This window comes from Corapipo altera, unplaced genomic scaffold (genome assembly GCF_003945725.1).
Source record: "Corapipo altera isolate COAL_440 unplaced genomic scaffold, ASM394572v1 104, whole genome shotgun sequence".
In the NCBI taxonomy this organism is placed as follows: domain Eukaryota; kingdom Metazoa; phylum Chordata; class Aves; order Passeriformes; family Pipridae; genus Corapipo; species Corapipo altera.
The window spans coordinates 5,417,797-5,436,920 of NW_020884920.1; the positions used below are offsets into that span (position 1 = coordinate 5,417,797).

Consider the following 19,124-nt stretch of genomic DNA (forward strand, 5'->3'; position numbering starts at 1 on the left):
AAAACCAGGCTCAAGCAGCTCCCAAATGCTTCTCCTCTTCTCCCATCTGGGCCCAGGATCCTCTGTGTGGTACAAAAGCAGCTCCCTGCAGCTGCCACAGACACCCTGTGAGCCACAAGCTCTGGGAAGTGATGGAAGCTGACTGGGAAGTGATGGAAGCTGACTGGGAAGTGTCCCTGCCTGCCCCCAGGCTAGAGGGACCCATAATGTGATGCAATACAGCTGCTCCCACGTTGTCACCTGTCCCTTGAATTATCCCACTTGAGTATCTTCCTTGATTTATGGCCTAACACTTGTAAAGGGCCTTTCACACCAGCACTGGGAGGGCAGCAAGAGGTGAAGAAACTGCGTGTCCTGCACAATTTCATCACTAACATTGCTCAGAGCAGCTCCCAGCCACTCAAGTCAAGATAAATGAAGCAGACAAGTGTGGAAAAGTGTCCAGTCTTACCCTTCCCCCCAGCAGGTCCCCAGACCATGACATGCTCTCACACACATTCACTTCTGGCTCAGTGGAATGCACAATGAAACCTGTAGGCTCAGAGCTGGGCTCTGAGGGCAGAGGGGCTGAACACAATGAGCTCTGTCTGTGCCAAAAGGCTTTACAAAGCCAGTAGTCACCAAAGGACTTGTTTTGGGGGACTCTGTGTCCTTAGATTGCTAAAACTACTCTTTGGAGGGCTGGATTGATGCCAACAGGTTGTTTCTGACCTCTAAGCTGACCTGGTGGAAAGGGAGGCACCCAGGGGAAAGGATGCATCCTGAATTGTGTGAGATTTCCAGAATTCCTCCTGCAGTTCTTAGAATCTTTAGTCCCTACACTGGGTGAAGTTTGCACCCACAGTGAGACAGCCCTTGGCTCTTCCCTGCACTCAGCAGGCACTCAGTGTACATTTACCCAGCATCTGGCTCTGAAAGTGGGTCAGTTCAGCTCTGAATCCCAAATGCACAGGAGTTTAAAATACTCTCACCTGTCCTTAAAGAACCTTCGGAAACCAAATGCCACCAACTTCAGAAGGGCCTCGAACACAAAAACGATGGTGAACACATAGTTGCAGTACTTCAGGGCTTCATCCAGGGACTGAAAAGAGAGACCCCAGTTAGACCAGCCCAGTTATCCTTTCCTAAACCCCCCCCAGAGGAACTGGCAGGGACAAGGGTGACATAGGAACAGGGATAAAAGAAATAAAGTCATAATAGCTTGCAGAGCTCGCTAAATCACACAGCAAAACTCAAATAAAGGATTAAACACTGATTCAAACAAAAACCTCAAAAGCACTAAGATGAGTTGGCCTAAAACTGTCAAGTTCAACTTCAGTGTACAATTTGTTCAGTTTGGGGCAGACACAAAAATTTCACTCCTTCTCCACCTACTGAAGTTTATTTCTGAACTGCCCAGCCTTGGGCAGAATAAAGGACTTGATGGATCATCTCTTGATTCCAGCATGGCAACCCCTGGGACAAAGGCTTTGCTTCAAAAGCTCAGAAAAATAAATAACCTTGGAGCTGGATTAAATCTTGCCTTCTTGAAAAATGTTACATCTCTAGAGCTGGGCAAAGCGTGTCCATATTTGGTGCAACGTTCACGCTCTCTGTGGAGCTGCTTCGGAAGTCAGGAATCCACAGTGTTTATACTCCAGGATGATGAGTGTTTATAACGGATTTCATTGGAGATACAGGCCAACAATAGCAAAAGAATCTTGCTGGGACCTTAAAATAGACAGTTGGAGAGTAAAACAGCTCTTTGGGTGGGGAGGGACTGGGGGAGAGCGGCGAGGGAGGGGAATTTAGCTCAATATAATGTAGGCCTTTGTAATTTCAATAAGAAAATGATAATTATGAACATCCAAACAGACAGAATTGGGAACAAATGCAATATCTATGATGGTTTGCATTTGGATTTACAACACTGCGTTATGTGAACATAAACCAAGTGTAAATAAGACCTAATCTGGATAAATAACATTTACATGTGAAACAGAGGCTGTTCTGCAAAGGAATTATGGGGCAGAGCAGCACACAGGCAGCTGGGGTAAAATACACACCTTCCCCTCTGGCTCAGCATCCAGGGGGAATTTGCAGGTTACCTGGCAGACCATGGAATACTGGAAAAGTAAACACTGAGCCCCATAATATGATGGGAGATTAATATATGGACAGGCTGTATGGCCTATGCCAAAGGTTTGCTTGGGAAATGATGACTTCAGGATCCATAAAGAAGGGTTGTACTTACGAGTTGGTTTATTCTAAATTCATTGAGGAAAAGAAACGTTGCTCTGCACTCAATAACTTCAAGTTTATATTTCTTAGAGGAATGTCCTAAAACTTTGGACTGTTTTACAGTCTGAGGGTCAGTCATGTCCGGGATCAGGGGAGGAAATATTTGGATTGGTCTTTTCCTAGTAAAAGTTCAGTTCCCTCTCCACTAGCCTTATCCTCTGTTGTTGGGGTTTTTTTTTTAATCAAAAGCAGGGAAATGAAGGTTTTGGCCAAAGCAAGTGACTCCCAAATGCTAGAGCTGGCCTGGAGTTGGATGGATTGTGATGCTGAGACTTTCGGAGAACAGGGAATGGTCAATGGTATCCCAAGGGAAGAGCATCCTCTGCTCCCCACCCTGCTGGGTTTCCCAGGAGCCAGGTTGCTGGGGAGTTCTCACCTTTGGCTGGTTGTAGTGCTCCATGGACATGGTGATGACGTTGACCCCGATGATGAAGGTGATGAACAGGTCGAGGTAGTGGCTGGTGCAGAGGCTGTGGATGTATTTCCGTGCCGGGGAATAGTCGGCGTAGTAAGGCCTGCGCTGGGCTTCTGCAGGGAGAGGGAGAGGCACGGGATGAGCCAGGCCCTGCTGCAGGGCTGGTGCCTGAGGGTCACCTCATGCATACCTGCATCCAGGGAAAAGCCTGTGAAGAACTGAGTCAAGAAATCCGAGCGATTCCGCCCTCGAGGGCCTCGGCGGGTTATCGGGACGAGCCAAACCTCTCTCGCCAGCTCGAGGCACCTCCACGGCTTTGCCAACCTTCTCCCTCCCAGGCACTCCCTGTCCTCGCTGCTCTGCCTCAGGCTCGAGGAAAACCTCCTCCAGGAACAGGGCACAAAGCAGGCAGGGTGAGGAGCAGGATGGAAATGAGACCCAAAGCCAAGAGAAAAGGTCCCAAAGCTTCCGACCTGGCTAAGCCTCAGCTCCGGGTCAGAGCCAGGCTTAGGGCTGGGCTCGTCGGGCTGGGCTTGGCATCTCCCCCAGTCCCACTGATGTCGGGCAGGTCCCACGGGGGAGAAAAACGGGAGCTGAGCTCAGCTGCTGGGACAGGAGGTTTTTTTGGGGGGGGGGGTTGAAGGGAACAGAGCGAGGCCTGTGCAGGGCACATGCTGAGGGTTAGTAGCACACAGGAGACACCAGCAGCCATGGAGAGGGTGCTCAGCACTGGGCTCTGCAAGGGCAATCAGCACAAGCTCCTCTGGAAATATAAATGTAAGTTCATAGTCATAAAATACATCACGAACCAATATATATATATACACACATATATATAAAACCAGGGCCTGGCTGCATCTAAAAACCTTTATAGATTCAGGGTAAATATTCATTCAGGCTGTGACCACATGAATTTTCTATCTCTGCCTCTGGTCATGACTCCTCCTTTTTTTCTCTTAGAAATAGGGAAATTTCTGCACATGATCCAAGTTCCTGGGGCTGTTCCAAGGAGAGTGTCTGGACCCTGGGACTGGGTTTACTTACCCTGGGATTTACTGTGTGTGTCTCTCTTAAATGAGACTGTGACCACAGAGATGGCTGTGGGCACTCAGATGGAGTCAAATTCTTTTCAAATTTAAGAAATGTAAATATTCAGAGTTTACATAAGGCCAGGGCAGCATAACTGCAGATTTTGCAAGTGGAAAAAGACACGTTAAGTCATACCAAGCAGGAGCAGGATTGCTGTTAACAGAGAGGGGGTTTTGCAAATATGTCAGCAAATTAAGCTTTAAATGCATGAGCAGCTCAAAAAAAGAAATTGCTTTACCTTAAAAATAAGGAGGGAGATGAGTTCAGGAGTACTCAGTGTTCCCTAAAATACATCTTCCACTCCTCTCATCCTGCTAATATCTTTCAGATGACTCTTAAAATGTGTGTGTGGGGGGGTTTGGTGGCGCAGCTGATGCCAGATTAGAGTCCAAACCCCTAAAATTAATTGGATAAAGGGAAACAGAATCTGTTGCTCTCTTTCAACTACAGCTTTTTTTTCCGGTAGTTAAATGTACAGTGGAGGCATTTGAAAACATTTCCTTCTGACCAGGGTCACCAAGACTTCTTTTTATTTTTAAGGGGTGTGGAAAAACAAGATGAAAGCAAACAGAGTTGGTTTTGAATACATTTCTCTGTTGCTTTCATGTGCCTTAATCCTACAAGTCATCTTGGGCTGGTAGGGCTGTCTTTGCTACTGAGCTCAGCGTGTCTAAAAAATAATAATAAAAACATTGCAGGCTGATATTATTTTAGCCTGTACGATGTGCTTTCATGTGTAGTCAGGATTACAAAATACTTTTTTTTTTTTTTTTTTTTTTTTAGGAAATGTCTTCTTGGGAATGCAAATAATCAGCTCATTGGGAGGTCTGAGAATACCCCTAATAGTTAAAGGTAATATTAGGGGACTACTTATTGATGACTAATGGTTGATTAATGGATCTCAGAAGAACATTAGCAGGGATGAGTTGGCAGCACATGAGGGAAACAGGTTGCAGGTGACTGTAACTCCCTTCTAACCTGCCCAAATGCAGCCACTGATTCACTGTGCAGCAAAATATCAGGTGTTTATTATAATTTATAAACTACTTATATAAGGATAATCACAAGAAGACATTTTCCACCGTAAAGCTGCTGAACAGAAAACCTTCTAAGCTGCCTGTCAGCAACACAACTCATTCTTTATGTGGGCTGGAGATAAAACAACTAAGGAGGAACCACCCAGCCATAAAGGTGGGTCTGTTTTATAGCCCAGAGGTGTCTCAGAGGTCTCTCTCTCAGCACAGGCTATGCCTGGTCAACTTTAACTGGACATGGGATGAGGAGCTCTGGGAAATGTCTTTAGGACGCACACGACCTGAAGCCAAAGTTAACACACGGAAAAGAAACTTCTCCAGGGGAGACACGCACAGGGGCAGTGTGGGATCAAGGTGACAATAAAAACACATGCACAGTGCCATGCTCAGGGCAGGACCCCATGCAATGTCCATTAGAGGAGATGCTGCTCATGCCAGGCTGGGGGAAGAGCCGGGATGTGCCGGAGGGACACGGCAGCGGCTCCCGGCAGTGCCGGTGTTGGATCAGTGGATTCCGGGATGGCAGAGGGGTTGCAGCGGGGTGGAAGCAGGGACAGAGCGACCACAGCAGCTTCACTGCAGCTCTGACCCCTCCAGGCAGGAGGGAGGCTGCATTGCAGAGCTCCAAGGCCTCAGCTCTGGTCATTCCTGATCCCTTTAGGAATAGTTTTAGCTCAGCCAACAGCAAAGCAAGTGGCTCTGGCCTTCTCTCAGTTCACACCCATTTTTAACTCTAAGTGAGAACATACAATCTTAAACTCCCCAGTTTGGGTGTGAAGTGCTCACTGCTCCAACAGCCTGTTCAGGCAGAGACCCGGGCTCTGCAGGAGAACAGGGTGAGGAGTACCATGGACCATGGGGATGTGGGCACAGCAAACGGGGGACATCTAATCCATCATTAATTGCAGGAGGCAAAACACAACCTGTGCCTTGGCTTCTCCAGGGAAATGGTTTTTGGGATGAGACTCCCACCAGCCAACTAGCAGACTCCTGTCACCACAGAATCCTGGAATGGTTTGGCTTGGAAGGGAACTTAAAGCTCATCCAGTCCCACTCCCTGTCATGGGCAGGGACACCTCCCACTAGCCCAGGTTGCTCCAAGTCCCATCCAACCTGGCCTTGGACACTGCCAGGGATGGGGCAGCCACAGCTTCTCTGGGCAACCTGTGCCAGGGCCTCCCCACCCTCTCAGGGAAGGATTCCTTCCCAATGTCCCATCTAAACCTCTCAGTTTGGAGCCATCACCCCTTGTCCTGTCACCCCGTGCTCTGTAAATAGTCCCTCTCCACCAAACACAGACAACTTTCCCTTCAGCTGATGGTCTGAACTGGTGAAAATGCAGGAGGGAAAGGAGAAACCATTAAACCCATGAAAAAAAAAAAGCAAACCACAGCCCTTTCTTGCCCCTAATTCTAGATGTTGGCTAATGCTTGAACCTCACCTCCCTGCAGAGTATTTAAACTTCTTTGCTTGTGATTGTGCTGACATGAAAATTAATGAAGCGCCGTCTCCCAGCTTAAAAGCATTTTGGTTGGCATTATAATTGCCAGCTACAGCTCCTCCATTACAATCCTCTGCATGAAACATTAGAAAGCCCTAATGGGTTTATCCAGGCTTGGCACAGAGCAGCTCCTTACCTGCAGCTGCCTGGAAAAATAAAGGAGATGGTTTGATAATTCCCTAGCTGGAAACACTAAACACTCAGATATACAGTGCCCAAAATTTTAGTTACAGCTCGAATGTTTCTGCTGGATACACACAGAGGGTTGTGGCACTGAGAGGATGCATTAACTTAAATACCTCTGAGTGCTGCCTGAGATTGTTCCCCTCCAGAGAAGAGTTTACAGTCAGTGCTTTGAGAGGCATCTCTGCTGGGTCTTAAAACTGGCCTTTCCCTTCCACGATTCCCAGACACAGCTCTGCTGGGAAATGCCTCGGAGGAACACATCTGAGGCCACAAGAAATTGGGGAAAAAGCTTTTCTTTTTCAGAGCTCTAAGTTTTTGGGGTCTTCCCAGGGACCAGTGACATGGTGACACCACTGCCAGGCACTCTCTGGTCCCCAGCTGGAGCCTTCCCTGGGCTGTGATTCTGTGATTTCCAGCTTTTCCAGCATTATCTGCCCTGCTTTCATCACCCAGTGTCACCCAGACCTCCTTCCAGCTTTTGAAGCCCAGAGCTGACCTGACACATCTGCTGCCTTCCCAGCAGACACAGGACACTTGGATTTGGCCCCATATCCTGAAGGCAGAGGAGATCAAGCTGATCCACATGTTTTTAATCAAAAACTTCAATCTGGGGAGGCTGGTTTGGGTCTGTGTCTTCTGAGAACCTCATTAAAAGGTTGGGAGCAGCAGGACTGTTAAATTCCACTACCCTTATCCACCCATAGATACAGTGGATGGAGCAGTGATGGCGTCAGGAAAATATTCTGGTTTATCTTGAATTTTTCTCTTCACATAAAAAAGTTCACTGTGCAGTTCTGCCTTTAAAACCACATCAAATGCATTTCTACAGGGAACTCAACTCCCTGCCCTCTGTTTTCCTGTGAGCAGAGTTAACCTGCTGTCACCCTGTCCCCAATCCCTCCAGGAAAGTGGCCCTCAGATGGGAAAGAAACGTTTTGGAATGCTCTGAGGTGGTGCCTGACAGCAGAGGTGTGGGCTGAGAGGGACCTTCCTGCTGAAAAGCACCCCCAAACCAGCCATGGTGACTCCCCATCCCACCTGCACGGGGTGTGTCCTGCTGCAGGGCTGTGTCCTCCACGGAGCAATCCCTCTGCAGAGCCTGGCAGCTGTACCCAGGGACCATCCAGGCGCTGCTAAGCCGAGGTTTAGGCCTGAGCTCAAGCCTGCCATGGCTCTGTGGTGCATTTCCAGGTGTGCAGGTTTGGACAGATGCCACAGAACCCTCAATGCACAGAAGCACAGGGGACACCACAGACAGCAGACAGGACACAGAGACAGGGTGCCAGGCAGACAGCGAGCCCAGATGGACAAGTGTTGCTCAGATAGTTAATTTGTGAGCTATGCTGGATTTTACTCCTGTTAACAGCCCTAATTGTTCCTTCTCTTGTGGTCTCTCGAATGGTAGAAATGGGGACTGAATTAAAAGCAGGGCTCTCTCTCAGGCTTCCCACGTGGGCTCCTGGCTTCTCCACTGCTTTGCTGTGCCCATCCTGCCCCGTGGCCTCACCTGCAGCTCCACAGGGTGACACACGGAGAGCTGGGACACATGGAAGCAGTGGAAGGTGCCACCCCACCCCTACACACACACACACACACACACACATCCCAAAGAGACTCTGCCACGCACGGCACCAAGCACAGCTCACATCTTTCTGAGTCTGCCACGGGTTTTCAGCAAATCCATAATCTTCTGATTTACCCAGGAGGTGAAAACTCCTCCCATTGAAATGACAAAAAAGAAAAAATCCATTCAAATGCCAATAGCAATCTTCCAAAATGCATATCAGAGATTTGATTTCACCTTGTTAACTGCTCGAATTCGGGTGCCAAGTTGTCCTTGCTGAACAGAGGCAGGTAGAGCCAGACAATCTAAGGGAACCTTCTGGAAGCCCAGCACATGGCCAAATGTTTTGCCTCTCAGTTGCTATATTGCCTTGATCACCTTCCAGAAATCTGTCCTCCTCTCTGTGTGCTCTCAGTGAAATGTTACAACTCCTCTGAGCAGTGCCTGGGTCTGCACTCCAAAATATCTCCTCCAGTCTATCCTTGGAGACAGCTGGATAAAGAGGGGCAATGTCACAGCGTCCATCACTTTGACAGGGCTCCTTTTGGTGTCTAAACAGCAAGTCACAGCCAGGCTTTTAATAAGATTTACTTCCTAGTCAGGAACAGCAACTGGCTGTGGCTAAGCTGTGCCTCCTTACCTGTGCCATGGTCTGTTTTCTCTAAGGATGCTTAATGTTCTCTGGAAATAGCTTTTTTTTTTTAAATTTCATATAAACTTCGAGTTTATCTGAATGTTTTCTCTCAGCATGTTGGGGTAGAAATTCTGCACCAAGCAACTCTGGCAGCCTGAAGCTGATTTCCCTTAGTGTGTTGGGAATGCTGCTTTCAGCATTCCCACCCTCGAGCTCAAAAGCCAAAAGGGGAAATGAAGCTGCATTTGTACTCTTCTAAATCTCTGCAGAGATTCAGTGTCTGTTTGCAGCTGGCTGGTTTGAGCTGGGCTTTATTTTAACCCTTAGCTACTTAACTCACAAAACCAAAATGGGCTTGGCCTTCACCCTGGTGTCAGGTCAGCCTGTGGAGACCACGGTGAAGACATTTTGTCTCCCATGGCTCTGATAAAGAGGACCACAAAAGCAGGGGATACAGGGATACAGCAGCCTGACTCCAGCCTGGATGGATGGAGGGAATGGGATGGGGTTCCTCCTAGCAAAGCCTGTGCACACTGTGTCCTTAGAGCTGGGCTAAAGGTTATTTTCCCAGCTGAAAATAGATACCTATGGCTTGATGTCTGGGAGACAACTGGCCATTTGTCACAATATTAGGTCCTTCCAGCAGATAACACAGTTAGGCAAAGGGACACAGCACTGCTGTGGCAAGCAGGGCCTGAAGCACTCCAGCCTGATCTCAGCCTAAGCTCATCTCTGATCACAGTGGGCATATTCCATCACTTACTCCCCAAAAATGCTTGCCAGCATCTAATGCAGGTTATCCCTGCTCGCTAAACTTTTGGGAAGTTGGTGTGGCTGTTTTCCTGCCAGTTTTCCTGGAAACACCCACCAGGCAGCTTGTCCCAGGTGGAAGCTGCCAAGGAGCAGCGGAGGTGAGGATTAATCCAGGTTTGGGTCAGGAAAGGAGCACAGGCTCACGTGTTTTTCTGGTTTGATGGTCCCTGATGGATTCATGAGAAGCAGATTTTGGCTCCAGGCCTTTTGTGGCACCCTAATGGCCCCTGCAGGGCAGTGTTTCCATGGAGACTCCTTGCAAGGCCAGGGTGACTGAAGGGCCACCCCAGCCTGCGACGGGACAAGCATCTCTTATAATGGACATTTTCTAGAGGAGAATTCCCTGGCCAGTCCCATCCTGGGGCTCCTCTCCTCTCCCCGGGTGTGTCCATGCCCCCATGCAGGTCCGTGGCATGCGGGGCCATGCGCCAGGACTCTAAAAAAAGCATCACAACTATTTTGTCTAAGAAAAGAACTAAGAAATCAAACAACCACCACGACCACCACCATCCTCGGATGCAAGCGGCACGTTAAGCCACGGGGAGCCCCCGGAGAGGCCTCCAGGCACACAGGGAGCTCACTCCCCACATCCCTTGGACACACTGAGGTGCTCGGGACACCCCAGCCTTGCAGAGAGGGAGAGAGGACTCTGCCTGGAGGAGGATTTTCCCCCCAGCCAGGTAAACAGGTAATACTTCCCACCAGGCTCGTCCAGGACGGCTCCAGGGCGTCGGCAACCCGAGGCTTAAGGCACCGCCAAAGAGGCAACGAAGCAAAAAAACAACCTCTCGAATCCCATGGAAAACAAAACCGAAGGGAAAAAACGAAAAGATCTGGCTTTGGGAGCAGGCAGGGCTCAGAAAGATTTTGGTTTGTAAGGCAGTCTACCGACCAGACAGGTACATCTCCTTACTCCTGCGCTTTTTCTCCAGGCGTCGGAGCCGCTTCTCCTCCCGCCGCCGCGCCTCCTCCGCCTCCTGGTGCTGCCGGCACTTGTGGAAGTTCTCCACCACCACCCCCACAAACATGTTGAGCACGAAGAAGCTGACGATGAGCAGGAAGGAGATGAAGTAGAGAAGCATCCAAGGGTTATGGTTCTGGATGGGCTGGCGGGGAGTTAAAAGACAAAGGGAGAAGTGGCACAGACGAGATGTGTTTAAGGCAGGGCTTTGGGTGCTCTGCAGCAACAAGACAGGACAGTTGTTTACTGTGGACTGGTAGGAGATTTTTCCCAAAACAGTTGTCTCTCCTTCACCTTCTCCCTGACTGAAATGTCAGTTTTGGTGTAAAACCCACCCTAAATTGGCTTACAGGATTTAATCACTTTGGCATTTATATCATACAGCTAAAGATAAACCTCAGTGGATGTGCATCATCCTACCAGCAGGATCTTTTCAGCTAAAGATAGGCTCCACATTTCTTTTCTTATTTGAGATGTGGGCTCATGTTTCTCAGTTGTTCTGAGATCTTCAGAAGCCGGGAAAAATTAAGTACAAAGTGTTACTGTAGCTACTATGGGGTGCTAACGGGAAACTTGTGACTTTCCTTAGAAAATGCCACATAACACACCAACTGAAGGTCTCCTTCACAACATTCCTGGTTGTTTCCCATCCTTGAGTACCCTCATTCTCATTAAAAGCCCCATCAGTGCTTGCTTGTACTACATAGGGAGCTGTAAAAGCAACTCGGTGGACAACGGAAAACTCTTTGACAGCTCAGTGAGCAGTCAGGACCTCAAAAGTCCTGTAACTCTGCTCTGTCCTGGGACTTCAAAAACGCTGGAGTCACCCAAGGCATGAGACCTGTGAGAGCAACCCCCTGCACTCTGCAGTACCTGTTGGTCGATGCCCACGGCGTCCAACCCGTCGTACATGATGTTCACCCACCCGTCCTTGGAGGAGAGGACAAACAGGGACATGAGGGCCTGCAAGAAGACAGAAGACATTAGTCTTGCATTTCAGCCCCCAGAAAAGAAACCAGAACCAGACAATCCTCGTCAAAACCAGCCCACAGCTCATAACACATCACCCAGCCTGGAGCTGATGGACAAGTGCAACAGCTTTTGTTTTCCCCTAAACCTGGTTTAAAAGTGAGCAAATGAGGTTGTTACTGCTCCTTTTCCCCCACATATAGGCTGACTTTTGCTCAGACACATCAGGCTTTCTGGTCACCAAAGCATAATTAAAAATCAGGATTTCAGGCTGGCCCAACATCATGCAGTTTCAAAAAGCAATGTTATATCCCAGCTCCTACTATGGGCTGACTTGCTTTTCAGCCAGTAAAAAGCACTTTTTTTTTTTTTCATTTTCAAATATAACAGCTAGAAATCAAGGGACTAAAAGGAACAGCTGAGGTCCATACATGAGAGACTGCATCCCAAAGCAGTAGCTTTTGTTTATAGGAGACAACACTCTCCTATAAACAAGGAATTGTGTAACTCTAGGAAGACTCTCTCCAAGAGATCAAGAGGTGAACATGATTCATTTTTACCCATAGAATTATTTACCCAGAGAACACCCACAGAAAATTTTACTCATAGAATCGCCTGGGGTGGAAAAGAGCTCTGAAAGTCATCGTGTCCAACCATTAACCCAGATGAATATTGAAGTCATTCTTGGAAACTTCCCGTGGTGGAGGTTCCAACACCCTCCTCAAGCAGCACGTTTTAAGTGTTCATTGATTAAAAGCTGGTACAGAAATCCCTGCAATGAAGGATTTTACCTGCCCCAAGTTGTCGAAGTTGTACTTGCGCCGGACCCATTTGTAGCGAGCGTTGGTGCAGTCGGTCTTCGTGGTGATGTTTTTGACATCAGGACCGTCACAGTAGTAGAACTTCCCTTTAAAGAGCTGCATTTGAGAAGCACAAAGAAAAGAAGAAAAAAAAAAAAACACACCAAAAAAAGCAACTTTGAAAAAAGTCTGTTCTCTGATTTGTCTTTCTTTCCCTGAGCAGAGCTGGTTGCCAAGGGGGAATTCCTCTCCTTTCCTTCCAGCTCACACACATGGCAGGAGAACCCCTCTGGTGGAACCTCAGCCCTGGGACACTGCTGTGTGTTGCCTCAGACACAGAAGGCAGGTGATCCTGCAGGCTTGTTGGGAGGATGATATCTTGTACATCCCAGCACACAATGCCAGGAGGGATTTGGGAATTTGTCTGTCCCTTCCTCAGCCCTCAGGCAGGCTGAGCTGGTGCTGTGCTGTCCCTCAGGGAGGTCTGTCTGCTCTTCTTATCCTGAGGACCTCCCAGTGAGCAGATGTCAACCCCACCCCGGGGCATTTCTCCCAGATCCTGGCTCTTCCTTCCTGACTGAAATCTGTTTTGGGGTTATTTAAGCTCATTAATTCCACCTTAACCCCAGCAGGTGAGAAAAGCAGCTTCCCTTTTGCAGCACTCACTTACAGATGGCCACGGTGAGGGAAATACTCTACCTGGACCCCTAAAATCCCAAAGATAATGAAAAAAGCACAGCAGATGAGAACAATATTCCCAATAGGCCTCAAGGAGGAGATCAAGGTTTCCACCACCAGCTTCAGACCTGGGGCTCTGCTGATGACTCTGAAAAAAAAATGACAAGACAATGAAGCTTTTAATTTTTATGCTTGACCTGTTATTATCCAGCTGCTTTTCCTCTTCTCTGGGCTGCAGGGAAGCTGACACAACCCTCCTCTACCTGCAGGCAGCGTTCAGAGACAATTAACGACTTATCTGGACAAGCAGAACACCCCCAGTCACATTAGATGGAATTCAAACCATGTGAGACACCCTGTCAGCAGAGTTGGGCTGCTGCTGGTCAGAGCAAGGAGGGAAGACTCTCTTTGGGCAGAATATCCCAGAGTTCCCATTATGGGGCTGTTTGTACCTCTGTCCAGAGAGGTGATCCCTCTGAGGGCTCTGATCCAAGCAGAGGGGCCCAAACCAGGCAGGAACCTCCTTCCTCACACAAGTGTGAACAAATTTACAGTGGTGCTGGAGACTCCTTCTACAGGTGGAAGAGTAGAGTTCTGGGCCCCCTGACAACTTTTCAAACAAAGTAATTCCAATTTGCTTCCTAATTAGTTCCTGAGCTGCCCCTGAGCTGACAGGAACCTGTGAGCAGCAGCTCCACAGCCAAAGGGTCAATCCCATTAGGGAGCAGGTTGCTGTGAGTGCCCTTAAGCAGCTTTTGGGTATTTTGGAGAACAAGTGTGTTGCTTTCCTGTACGAGTGCCTGGAGAATGGCTCTCCCATGGGTGTCTCAAAACTGTACTTGCACACCTGAGTGTAACAAGCCCAAGCAGGCTGTTCTGGGAAGGGGAAGGTGGGTGTTTTGACTGAAGAACATCCAAGCTGATTTCAGGAGGGGTCTGTAGAGGGGACAGGGTGACTCCTTGCAGGGAATGATGCCTTTGTGGCTGCCAAGCCCAGAGAAAAGAGCAGAGCTGTGTCTGCAGGGACAAGGCCTTTCCTGTTTGAGAGAAATCATGTGGAATCTGAACTGCACCTCCAAAGTGTTAGGAATGGTCCCTGGAGTAATCCTAGGAGAGGCTGTGCTAAGTGAAGCCATAGTGAGAGGTGATGAATTCCTTTCTATTCATAGGATCTGGCCTAGTTATTCTCAAAGACTAATTTTCTCTCTTCCTTTTGCCTTTCTTTAGGAACTGCCTGTGCCCTGAATTCTGTTCCTAGTTATGTGGGTCAGACAAGTGGCCTGAGGTGCTGCCAGGGTGACTTGGCCAGGGTGACTCAGTGGCTCCTGGTGACCCAGCACTGCCAGGGGACCCTGATGCTACCAGCAGAACAGAGCATGGGAACAAGAGAGGAGACAGAAACACTAAATTACTTGTCACTGAGGAAACACAGAGCAGCAGCTGCTCTTCTTGTGGTCTGAGCCTAAAACATTGGCTCTTCCTATCACTCTCACGAGTGTGGCTTTGCACCAGAAAGCCTGCAGGTTTCTGGAGGTGACTATCTCACTTCCCCTGAAATTTCATTTAAAAAAGGTTTGTGTTTCTTGCCAAGCAGGACAGAAATAGAACTGGAGCCGGGAGTGATAGAAATCCCCCCAAGCACGATCACTCTTTGTTATTGCATAATCACAACCTCAATACAAATTCTCTTTACTCCTTTCCTCCAGCACTGAAAGCTCTCCCACCCTGTGCCTGGCTGAGGGAGTGGTTGTTGTGCAGTGCTCTGAGCAGGCACTGGAGAGCAGAGAAAGATACTGGAGCTTATCAAATCCTTGTCAGCACCTGTTCAATGGCAAATTCTCCGCCATCCAATGCCAGCTCTTCGCTGGGGGGCTGTGCAGTTGAAGAAGGAGCCAGACTGATTTGTAAAACCCTGATAAAAATGCAGTGTGGAGGAGGCACTGACTGCACTCGCTGCCTGAGTACGATAACACCTCTCACTCCGAACTCCAGCCGCTCGTTTCCGTGCTGGAGAAGATGAATTATAACTCATTTCACTGTTTTCAAACAGTTTCACCAGTTTAGTGCTCCCCAAAGATGCTTCTCCTCATATTGCATTTCAGTTTTCTGTGTTATTAAGCCAGATCTTGATGGATCATGTGCAATTTTTTCAATCTCTTCGATGTATCAGCACATACCGGAGAGGTCTCAAGGTCCGCAGAAGTCTCAAAACACGAAGGACACCCAGGATTTTGGCTCCTCCTGCTGATGCCATGGACACAATAATGTCAATGATAGACACAAAGACCAGCACTCCATCCAGAACATTCCAGCTGCTCTGCAGGTAGGTGTTCTCCCCAGAGAAAAAGCCAAGAGCTACCACCTACAGCCAAGAGAAGAGAGACATTTAAATCTTCCCCCAGATCATAACTATGCCACATTCTGGTCTTTGCCAGGCCTCGCTGTGGGCCATGGAATGAAGATGTAATTACCTTAACCATCATTTCAGCCACAAAGATGGCAGTGAAGATGTAATTAGAAACACTGAGGAATATCCTTTCCTGTCAAACACAGAACAAGAAAGAGAGGCAAAGTTAGAAAACAAACATCTTTTCTGTTGCAGGGTCTTGCCCTGAGAAGATGAAGAAGTGGATGGGGGATCGAGGAACAAAATGAGCCAGGTACTCACCGTGCTCTGTGGGTCTATGTCTGGTCTCTCCAGTGCAATAGTGATGCAGTTGAGAAATATAAAGACCAGCACCACGTGATCAAACATTTTGTGGGCAATGACCTTCTGGCACATCACCCGGAACCTAAAAAATGGTGGGGAGAAAAAAAGTCCTTCAGATGTCTGGGGCAGTAACAGACTCCTACCCAAAAGTCTTCCCCAGGTGTGCCACCAGCATCAGCCCAGGTGGTGAGCCAGTATTTCCATTCTTCAGCCATGATTATCATTGATTATTAATTACTATAAATGCTGGTCAAATCACTCTTCTTCCTAGATGGGCATGGAGTGAACCACACAAAACTTCTGCCCACACAGAACAGAAGAAGTTGCCTCAAAATCAGAAACTGGATTTCTAAAACCCCGTATCAGAGAGGGAGTTTTCCTAAGGGAAGACTCGCTGGGAACGCCCTATTCCACCACCACAAAAACCTGCTGGGCTGGCATTTCACTGGGATTTCTTACCGATTCTGGGGGGAAAACAAGTAGAGGGACCAGTCTTCGTGAGTCTTGCACCACTGGGGTTTGTAGGGCTCCAGGACTTTGCGGATCCGGTAGCAGTAACTCTGGGAAAAAAAAGAAGAAACACCTTTTCTTCCTCTTTTATTTTCCTGCCTCTTCAACTTTCACAGGCTTTTTGTGAAAGGGGGGGACAGGGGGGCAGTACATGGGATTTCACAGTGCCTGTGGGCTGTCACAGCTTTTGGGACAGAGCTGTGGTGAGCATTGTCACAGTTGTCCAGCAAAACAGGGAGGAAAAGGGGTGGAAGAAGGGGCTGCTGTAGAGTGACATATAAACATGACAAAGCAAGACTTCTAGGCAGGTGTTGTTTTGACACCCAAAGTTGCCTGAAACAACCAAAAAGCTAAGTAGAAAACATTCTTTTCAGGCTTTCAAGATGCCAAACATCTCCTGTGAGTAAAGACATTCACTAGTTGTTTTGTCCACAGCTCCTTTTTGGAGGCATCCTGGGCTGGTGGGACAATCTTAATCAGACCAAAAAGGAGGCAAATGGATGCACATCCCCGTGTGGGAGACCACTGTAACAGCTCAACTCAGTGGCTTAAAAAAGAGATCTTCGAGGAAGTGAAGGCCCATTCCTCGGATCGGGATTGGCGTTCCCTACACCAGCCACGAGGCAGCAACACATTTCCACGATGGACTTTTTAACCAGCCCTCCTGTGCTAAGTGGAAAAGCCACTTAACACAGGAGCCTCCAACCAACCTCCCCCTCCACTCACATCCTCCATGTCGTCCTCGTAGTCCAGGGCATCCTCCTTGTGCCCGTCGACGCGCAGGAAGAGCTCGCTGGGCACGTGCACCATCTTGCCGTTGCAGTCCTGGAACTCGGGGGGCAGCATGGCCACGGGGCTCACCCCGAGCGAGTGGCGCACGGGGGGCAGCTGGAGCAGCTCCGGCAGCTCCAGGGAGCCGCGGTAATCCAGGGATTCCGCCCGGCGGTGCAGCGAGGGCCGGCTGACCGTGCTGGACTTGGCGTCGTCCGAGTCGTCGTCGGTGCTGCCCTTGCCCTCCCCGGAGAGCAGGGACTCCCTCTCTCCCGACTGGTTCTTCTTCTTGAGGCTCGGGGCTCTGCCCAGGCTGTTCCAGCTCGAGCGCCGGCTCCCCCAGTTGCTGCTGGTGCCCCAGTTGGCGCAGGGGGAGCTGCGGAGGCTAGACTGGGAGAGAAGAAAGACAGTTGAGGGTTTGCTTGCAGGAGGAAGCCAAGGGATGGAGTGTTTTGCCCAGACTGGAAGATCCTTCTTGTTGCAAGTCTTGCCTTCCCCTCCCAGCTTCCCTCGCCACTCCCACTCCATCAGGCCAAAGCCCTGGGATGGGAGCCCAGCACCCAGCCAAGGCCATGCTGAAGGTGCTCCTGATCCTCTCCTCTGGCACAGCTGCCAATCCTCCATCCTGTGTGACCTCCCACTGCCCTGACAGCACCAATTCTCCAGGAAAACTGAACCCAAAGACACTCTTGCTGAAGTAGTGTTTTCTTTCCTCGTGTTCCTCAAGCCTACAACTTCCCTGCCCCTGGCACCCAAGTGGCTGTTGGGAATCATGCCCCTGTTTCCAATATTTTCTCTTCAATTGAATGCATTAGGCAGTGGAATGAATGTTTTTCCTCACACAGATTTCTGGCACAGATCAGGCTGTGCCAGTGCACTTTGGCAGGCTGAGAGAGCTTAAGGTCAGTGCAGAAAAGCCAGAAGGAAACTCCTTTTCTCTCCATGGCTTCCTCCCAGCATAAAGCAAGGCAAACTGCCTCCCTCCTCCTCCTCCTCCTCCTCAGTGCTGGGCAGCTCTTCTCTCACTGCTTCATCTGCCTCTGGCTGGTGGCACGGACGTGTTCTCCCAGAAAGGATTCAAACGATGAACAGCACCTCACCATCCCATGAAAGCCCAAGGCAAACAACAGTCATCTCTATTTTCTTTTCAAAAGCATTACATTGACTAAGCAGCTTTACTGAGGGGGATAGTGGCTCTGCCTCTGCCTGAAGTGCCTTCACGGTCTGCTGCCCTGATCTGAACATGATACTGCAGTTACAGAGCACAGGAATGGGACAATAAGTGGCAGCAAAAATCCACTTTGTCTGTTGACCTGCTGCCTGTTTACACAGAGCTGCCCTCCTGCTCCCCTGCTGCAGGCAAGCACAGGCAGCTGCCAAAGCAGAGCTCCAGCCAGACCTCTGCTCCATGAGCTGTGCCTGCTGGCAATCCATCAGCCTGCTCCTTGTTCCCTCTATTTCCCCTCCAGCGGGGCTGCTGCACTGTAACCAGAGCTCAGCTGGTTTGGGAAGGACAAACGATGCTTCATCCCCCTTGTAAATCCAAGATACAACCCCAAAAAAGATACGACCGAGGGGGGAAACAGGCCTCGTCCTCACGGGATCGGCTGGCAGCTCCTCTGAGACACCACAAACGGCCAGTGTGGGTGGGAAAAGATTCCTGCTCCTCCTCTGAGGGGGTTTTGGGGTAACTGTGTGAACTTACGACTCATCTCAGGCTGGGAATCTCCACTGAGGTGGCTTGGCCTGGACTTCCAAGCAGGAAAACACCAAATCCCGGTATGTCCCAGAACCTACCAAGGACTTCTGATCGTAGCTCGCGGGGTCCAGGGAAGCGTTGCTGCCTCTCCTCGAGTCCACAAAGGTGTGCACGGAGTCCATGTGGGGGGAGCACTTCGGGGTGGGCATCGGGGTGGCCGCCGTGCGCAGGATGATGGGAGGGGGCATCGACCCCCTGCCCTCCAGGTGCCCATTGGGGGTGACAGCCAGGGAGTACATCTTCATCTCTGGGCAGAGGGGAGAGGGGACATGGGATGAATGCTCAGCTGTGGGAATCACTTTTCCAAATTACAGAATCACAGGACATGCTGAGCTGGAAGGGACCCACAGAGATCATCCAGTCCAACCCTCAGCCCTGCACAGAACCATCCCCAAGAGTCACCCCCTGTGTCCCAGAGGATCATCCAAACCCTCCCTGAGCTCTGGCAGC

General features: G+C 49.4%; 1 protein-coding gene across 1 annotated transcript in view; it reads right to left on the minus strand.

The window, feature by feature from the left end:
- CACNA1H (calcium voltage-gated channel subunit alpha1 H) overlaps window positions 1-19,124 on the minus strand; it is a 133,308-nt gene that overhangs the window by 21,532 nt on the left and 92,652 nt on the right. Inside the window, exons 15-26 of the mRNA XM_027656503.1 lie at window positions 18,713-18,921; window positions 16,871-17,305; window positions 16,094-16,194; window positions 15,593-15,716; window positions 15,396-15,464; window positions 15,102-15,286; window positions 12,946-13,072; window positions 12,238-12,363; window positions 11,351-11,440; window positions 10,409-10,622; window positions 2,657-2,808; window positions 972-1,081 (exon numbers count right to left, since the gene is read on the minus strand). Coding sequence (XP_027512304.1) covers window positions 972-1,081; window positions 2,657-2,808; window positions 10,409-10,622; window positions 11,351-11,440; window positions 12,238-12,363; window positions 12,946-13,072; window positions 15,102-15,286; window positions 15,396-15,464; window positions 15,593-15,716; window positions 16,094-16,194; window positions 16,871-17,305; window positions 18,713-18,921 — 1,942 coding nt within the window. The remainder of the gene's footprint in view (window positions 1-971; window positions 1,082-2,656; window positions 2,809-10,408; window positions 10,623-11,350; window positions 11,441-12,237; window positions 12,364-12,945; window positions 13,073-15,101; window positions 15,287-15,395; window positions 15,465-15,592; window positions 15,717-16,093; window positions 16,195-16,870; window positions 17,306-18,712; window positions 18,922-19,124) is intronic.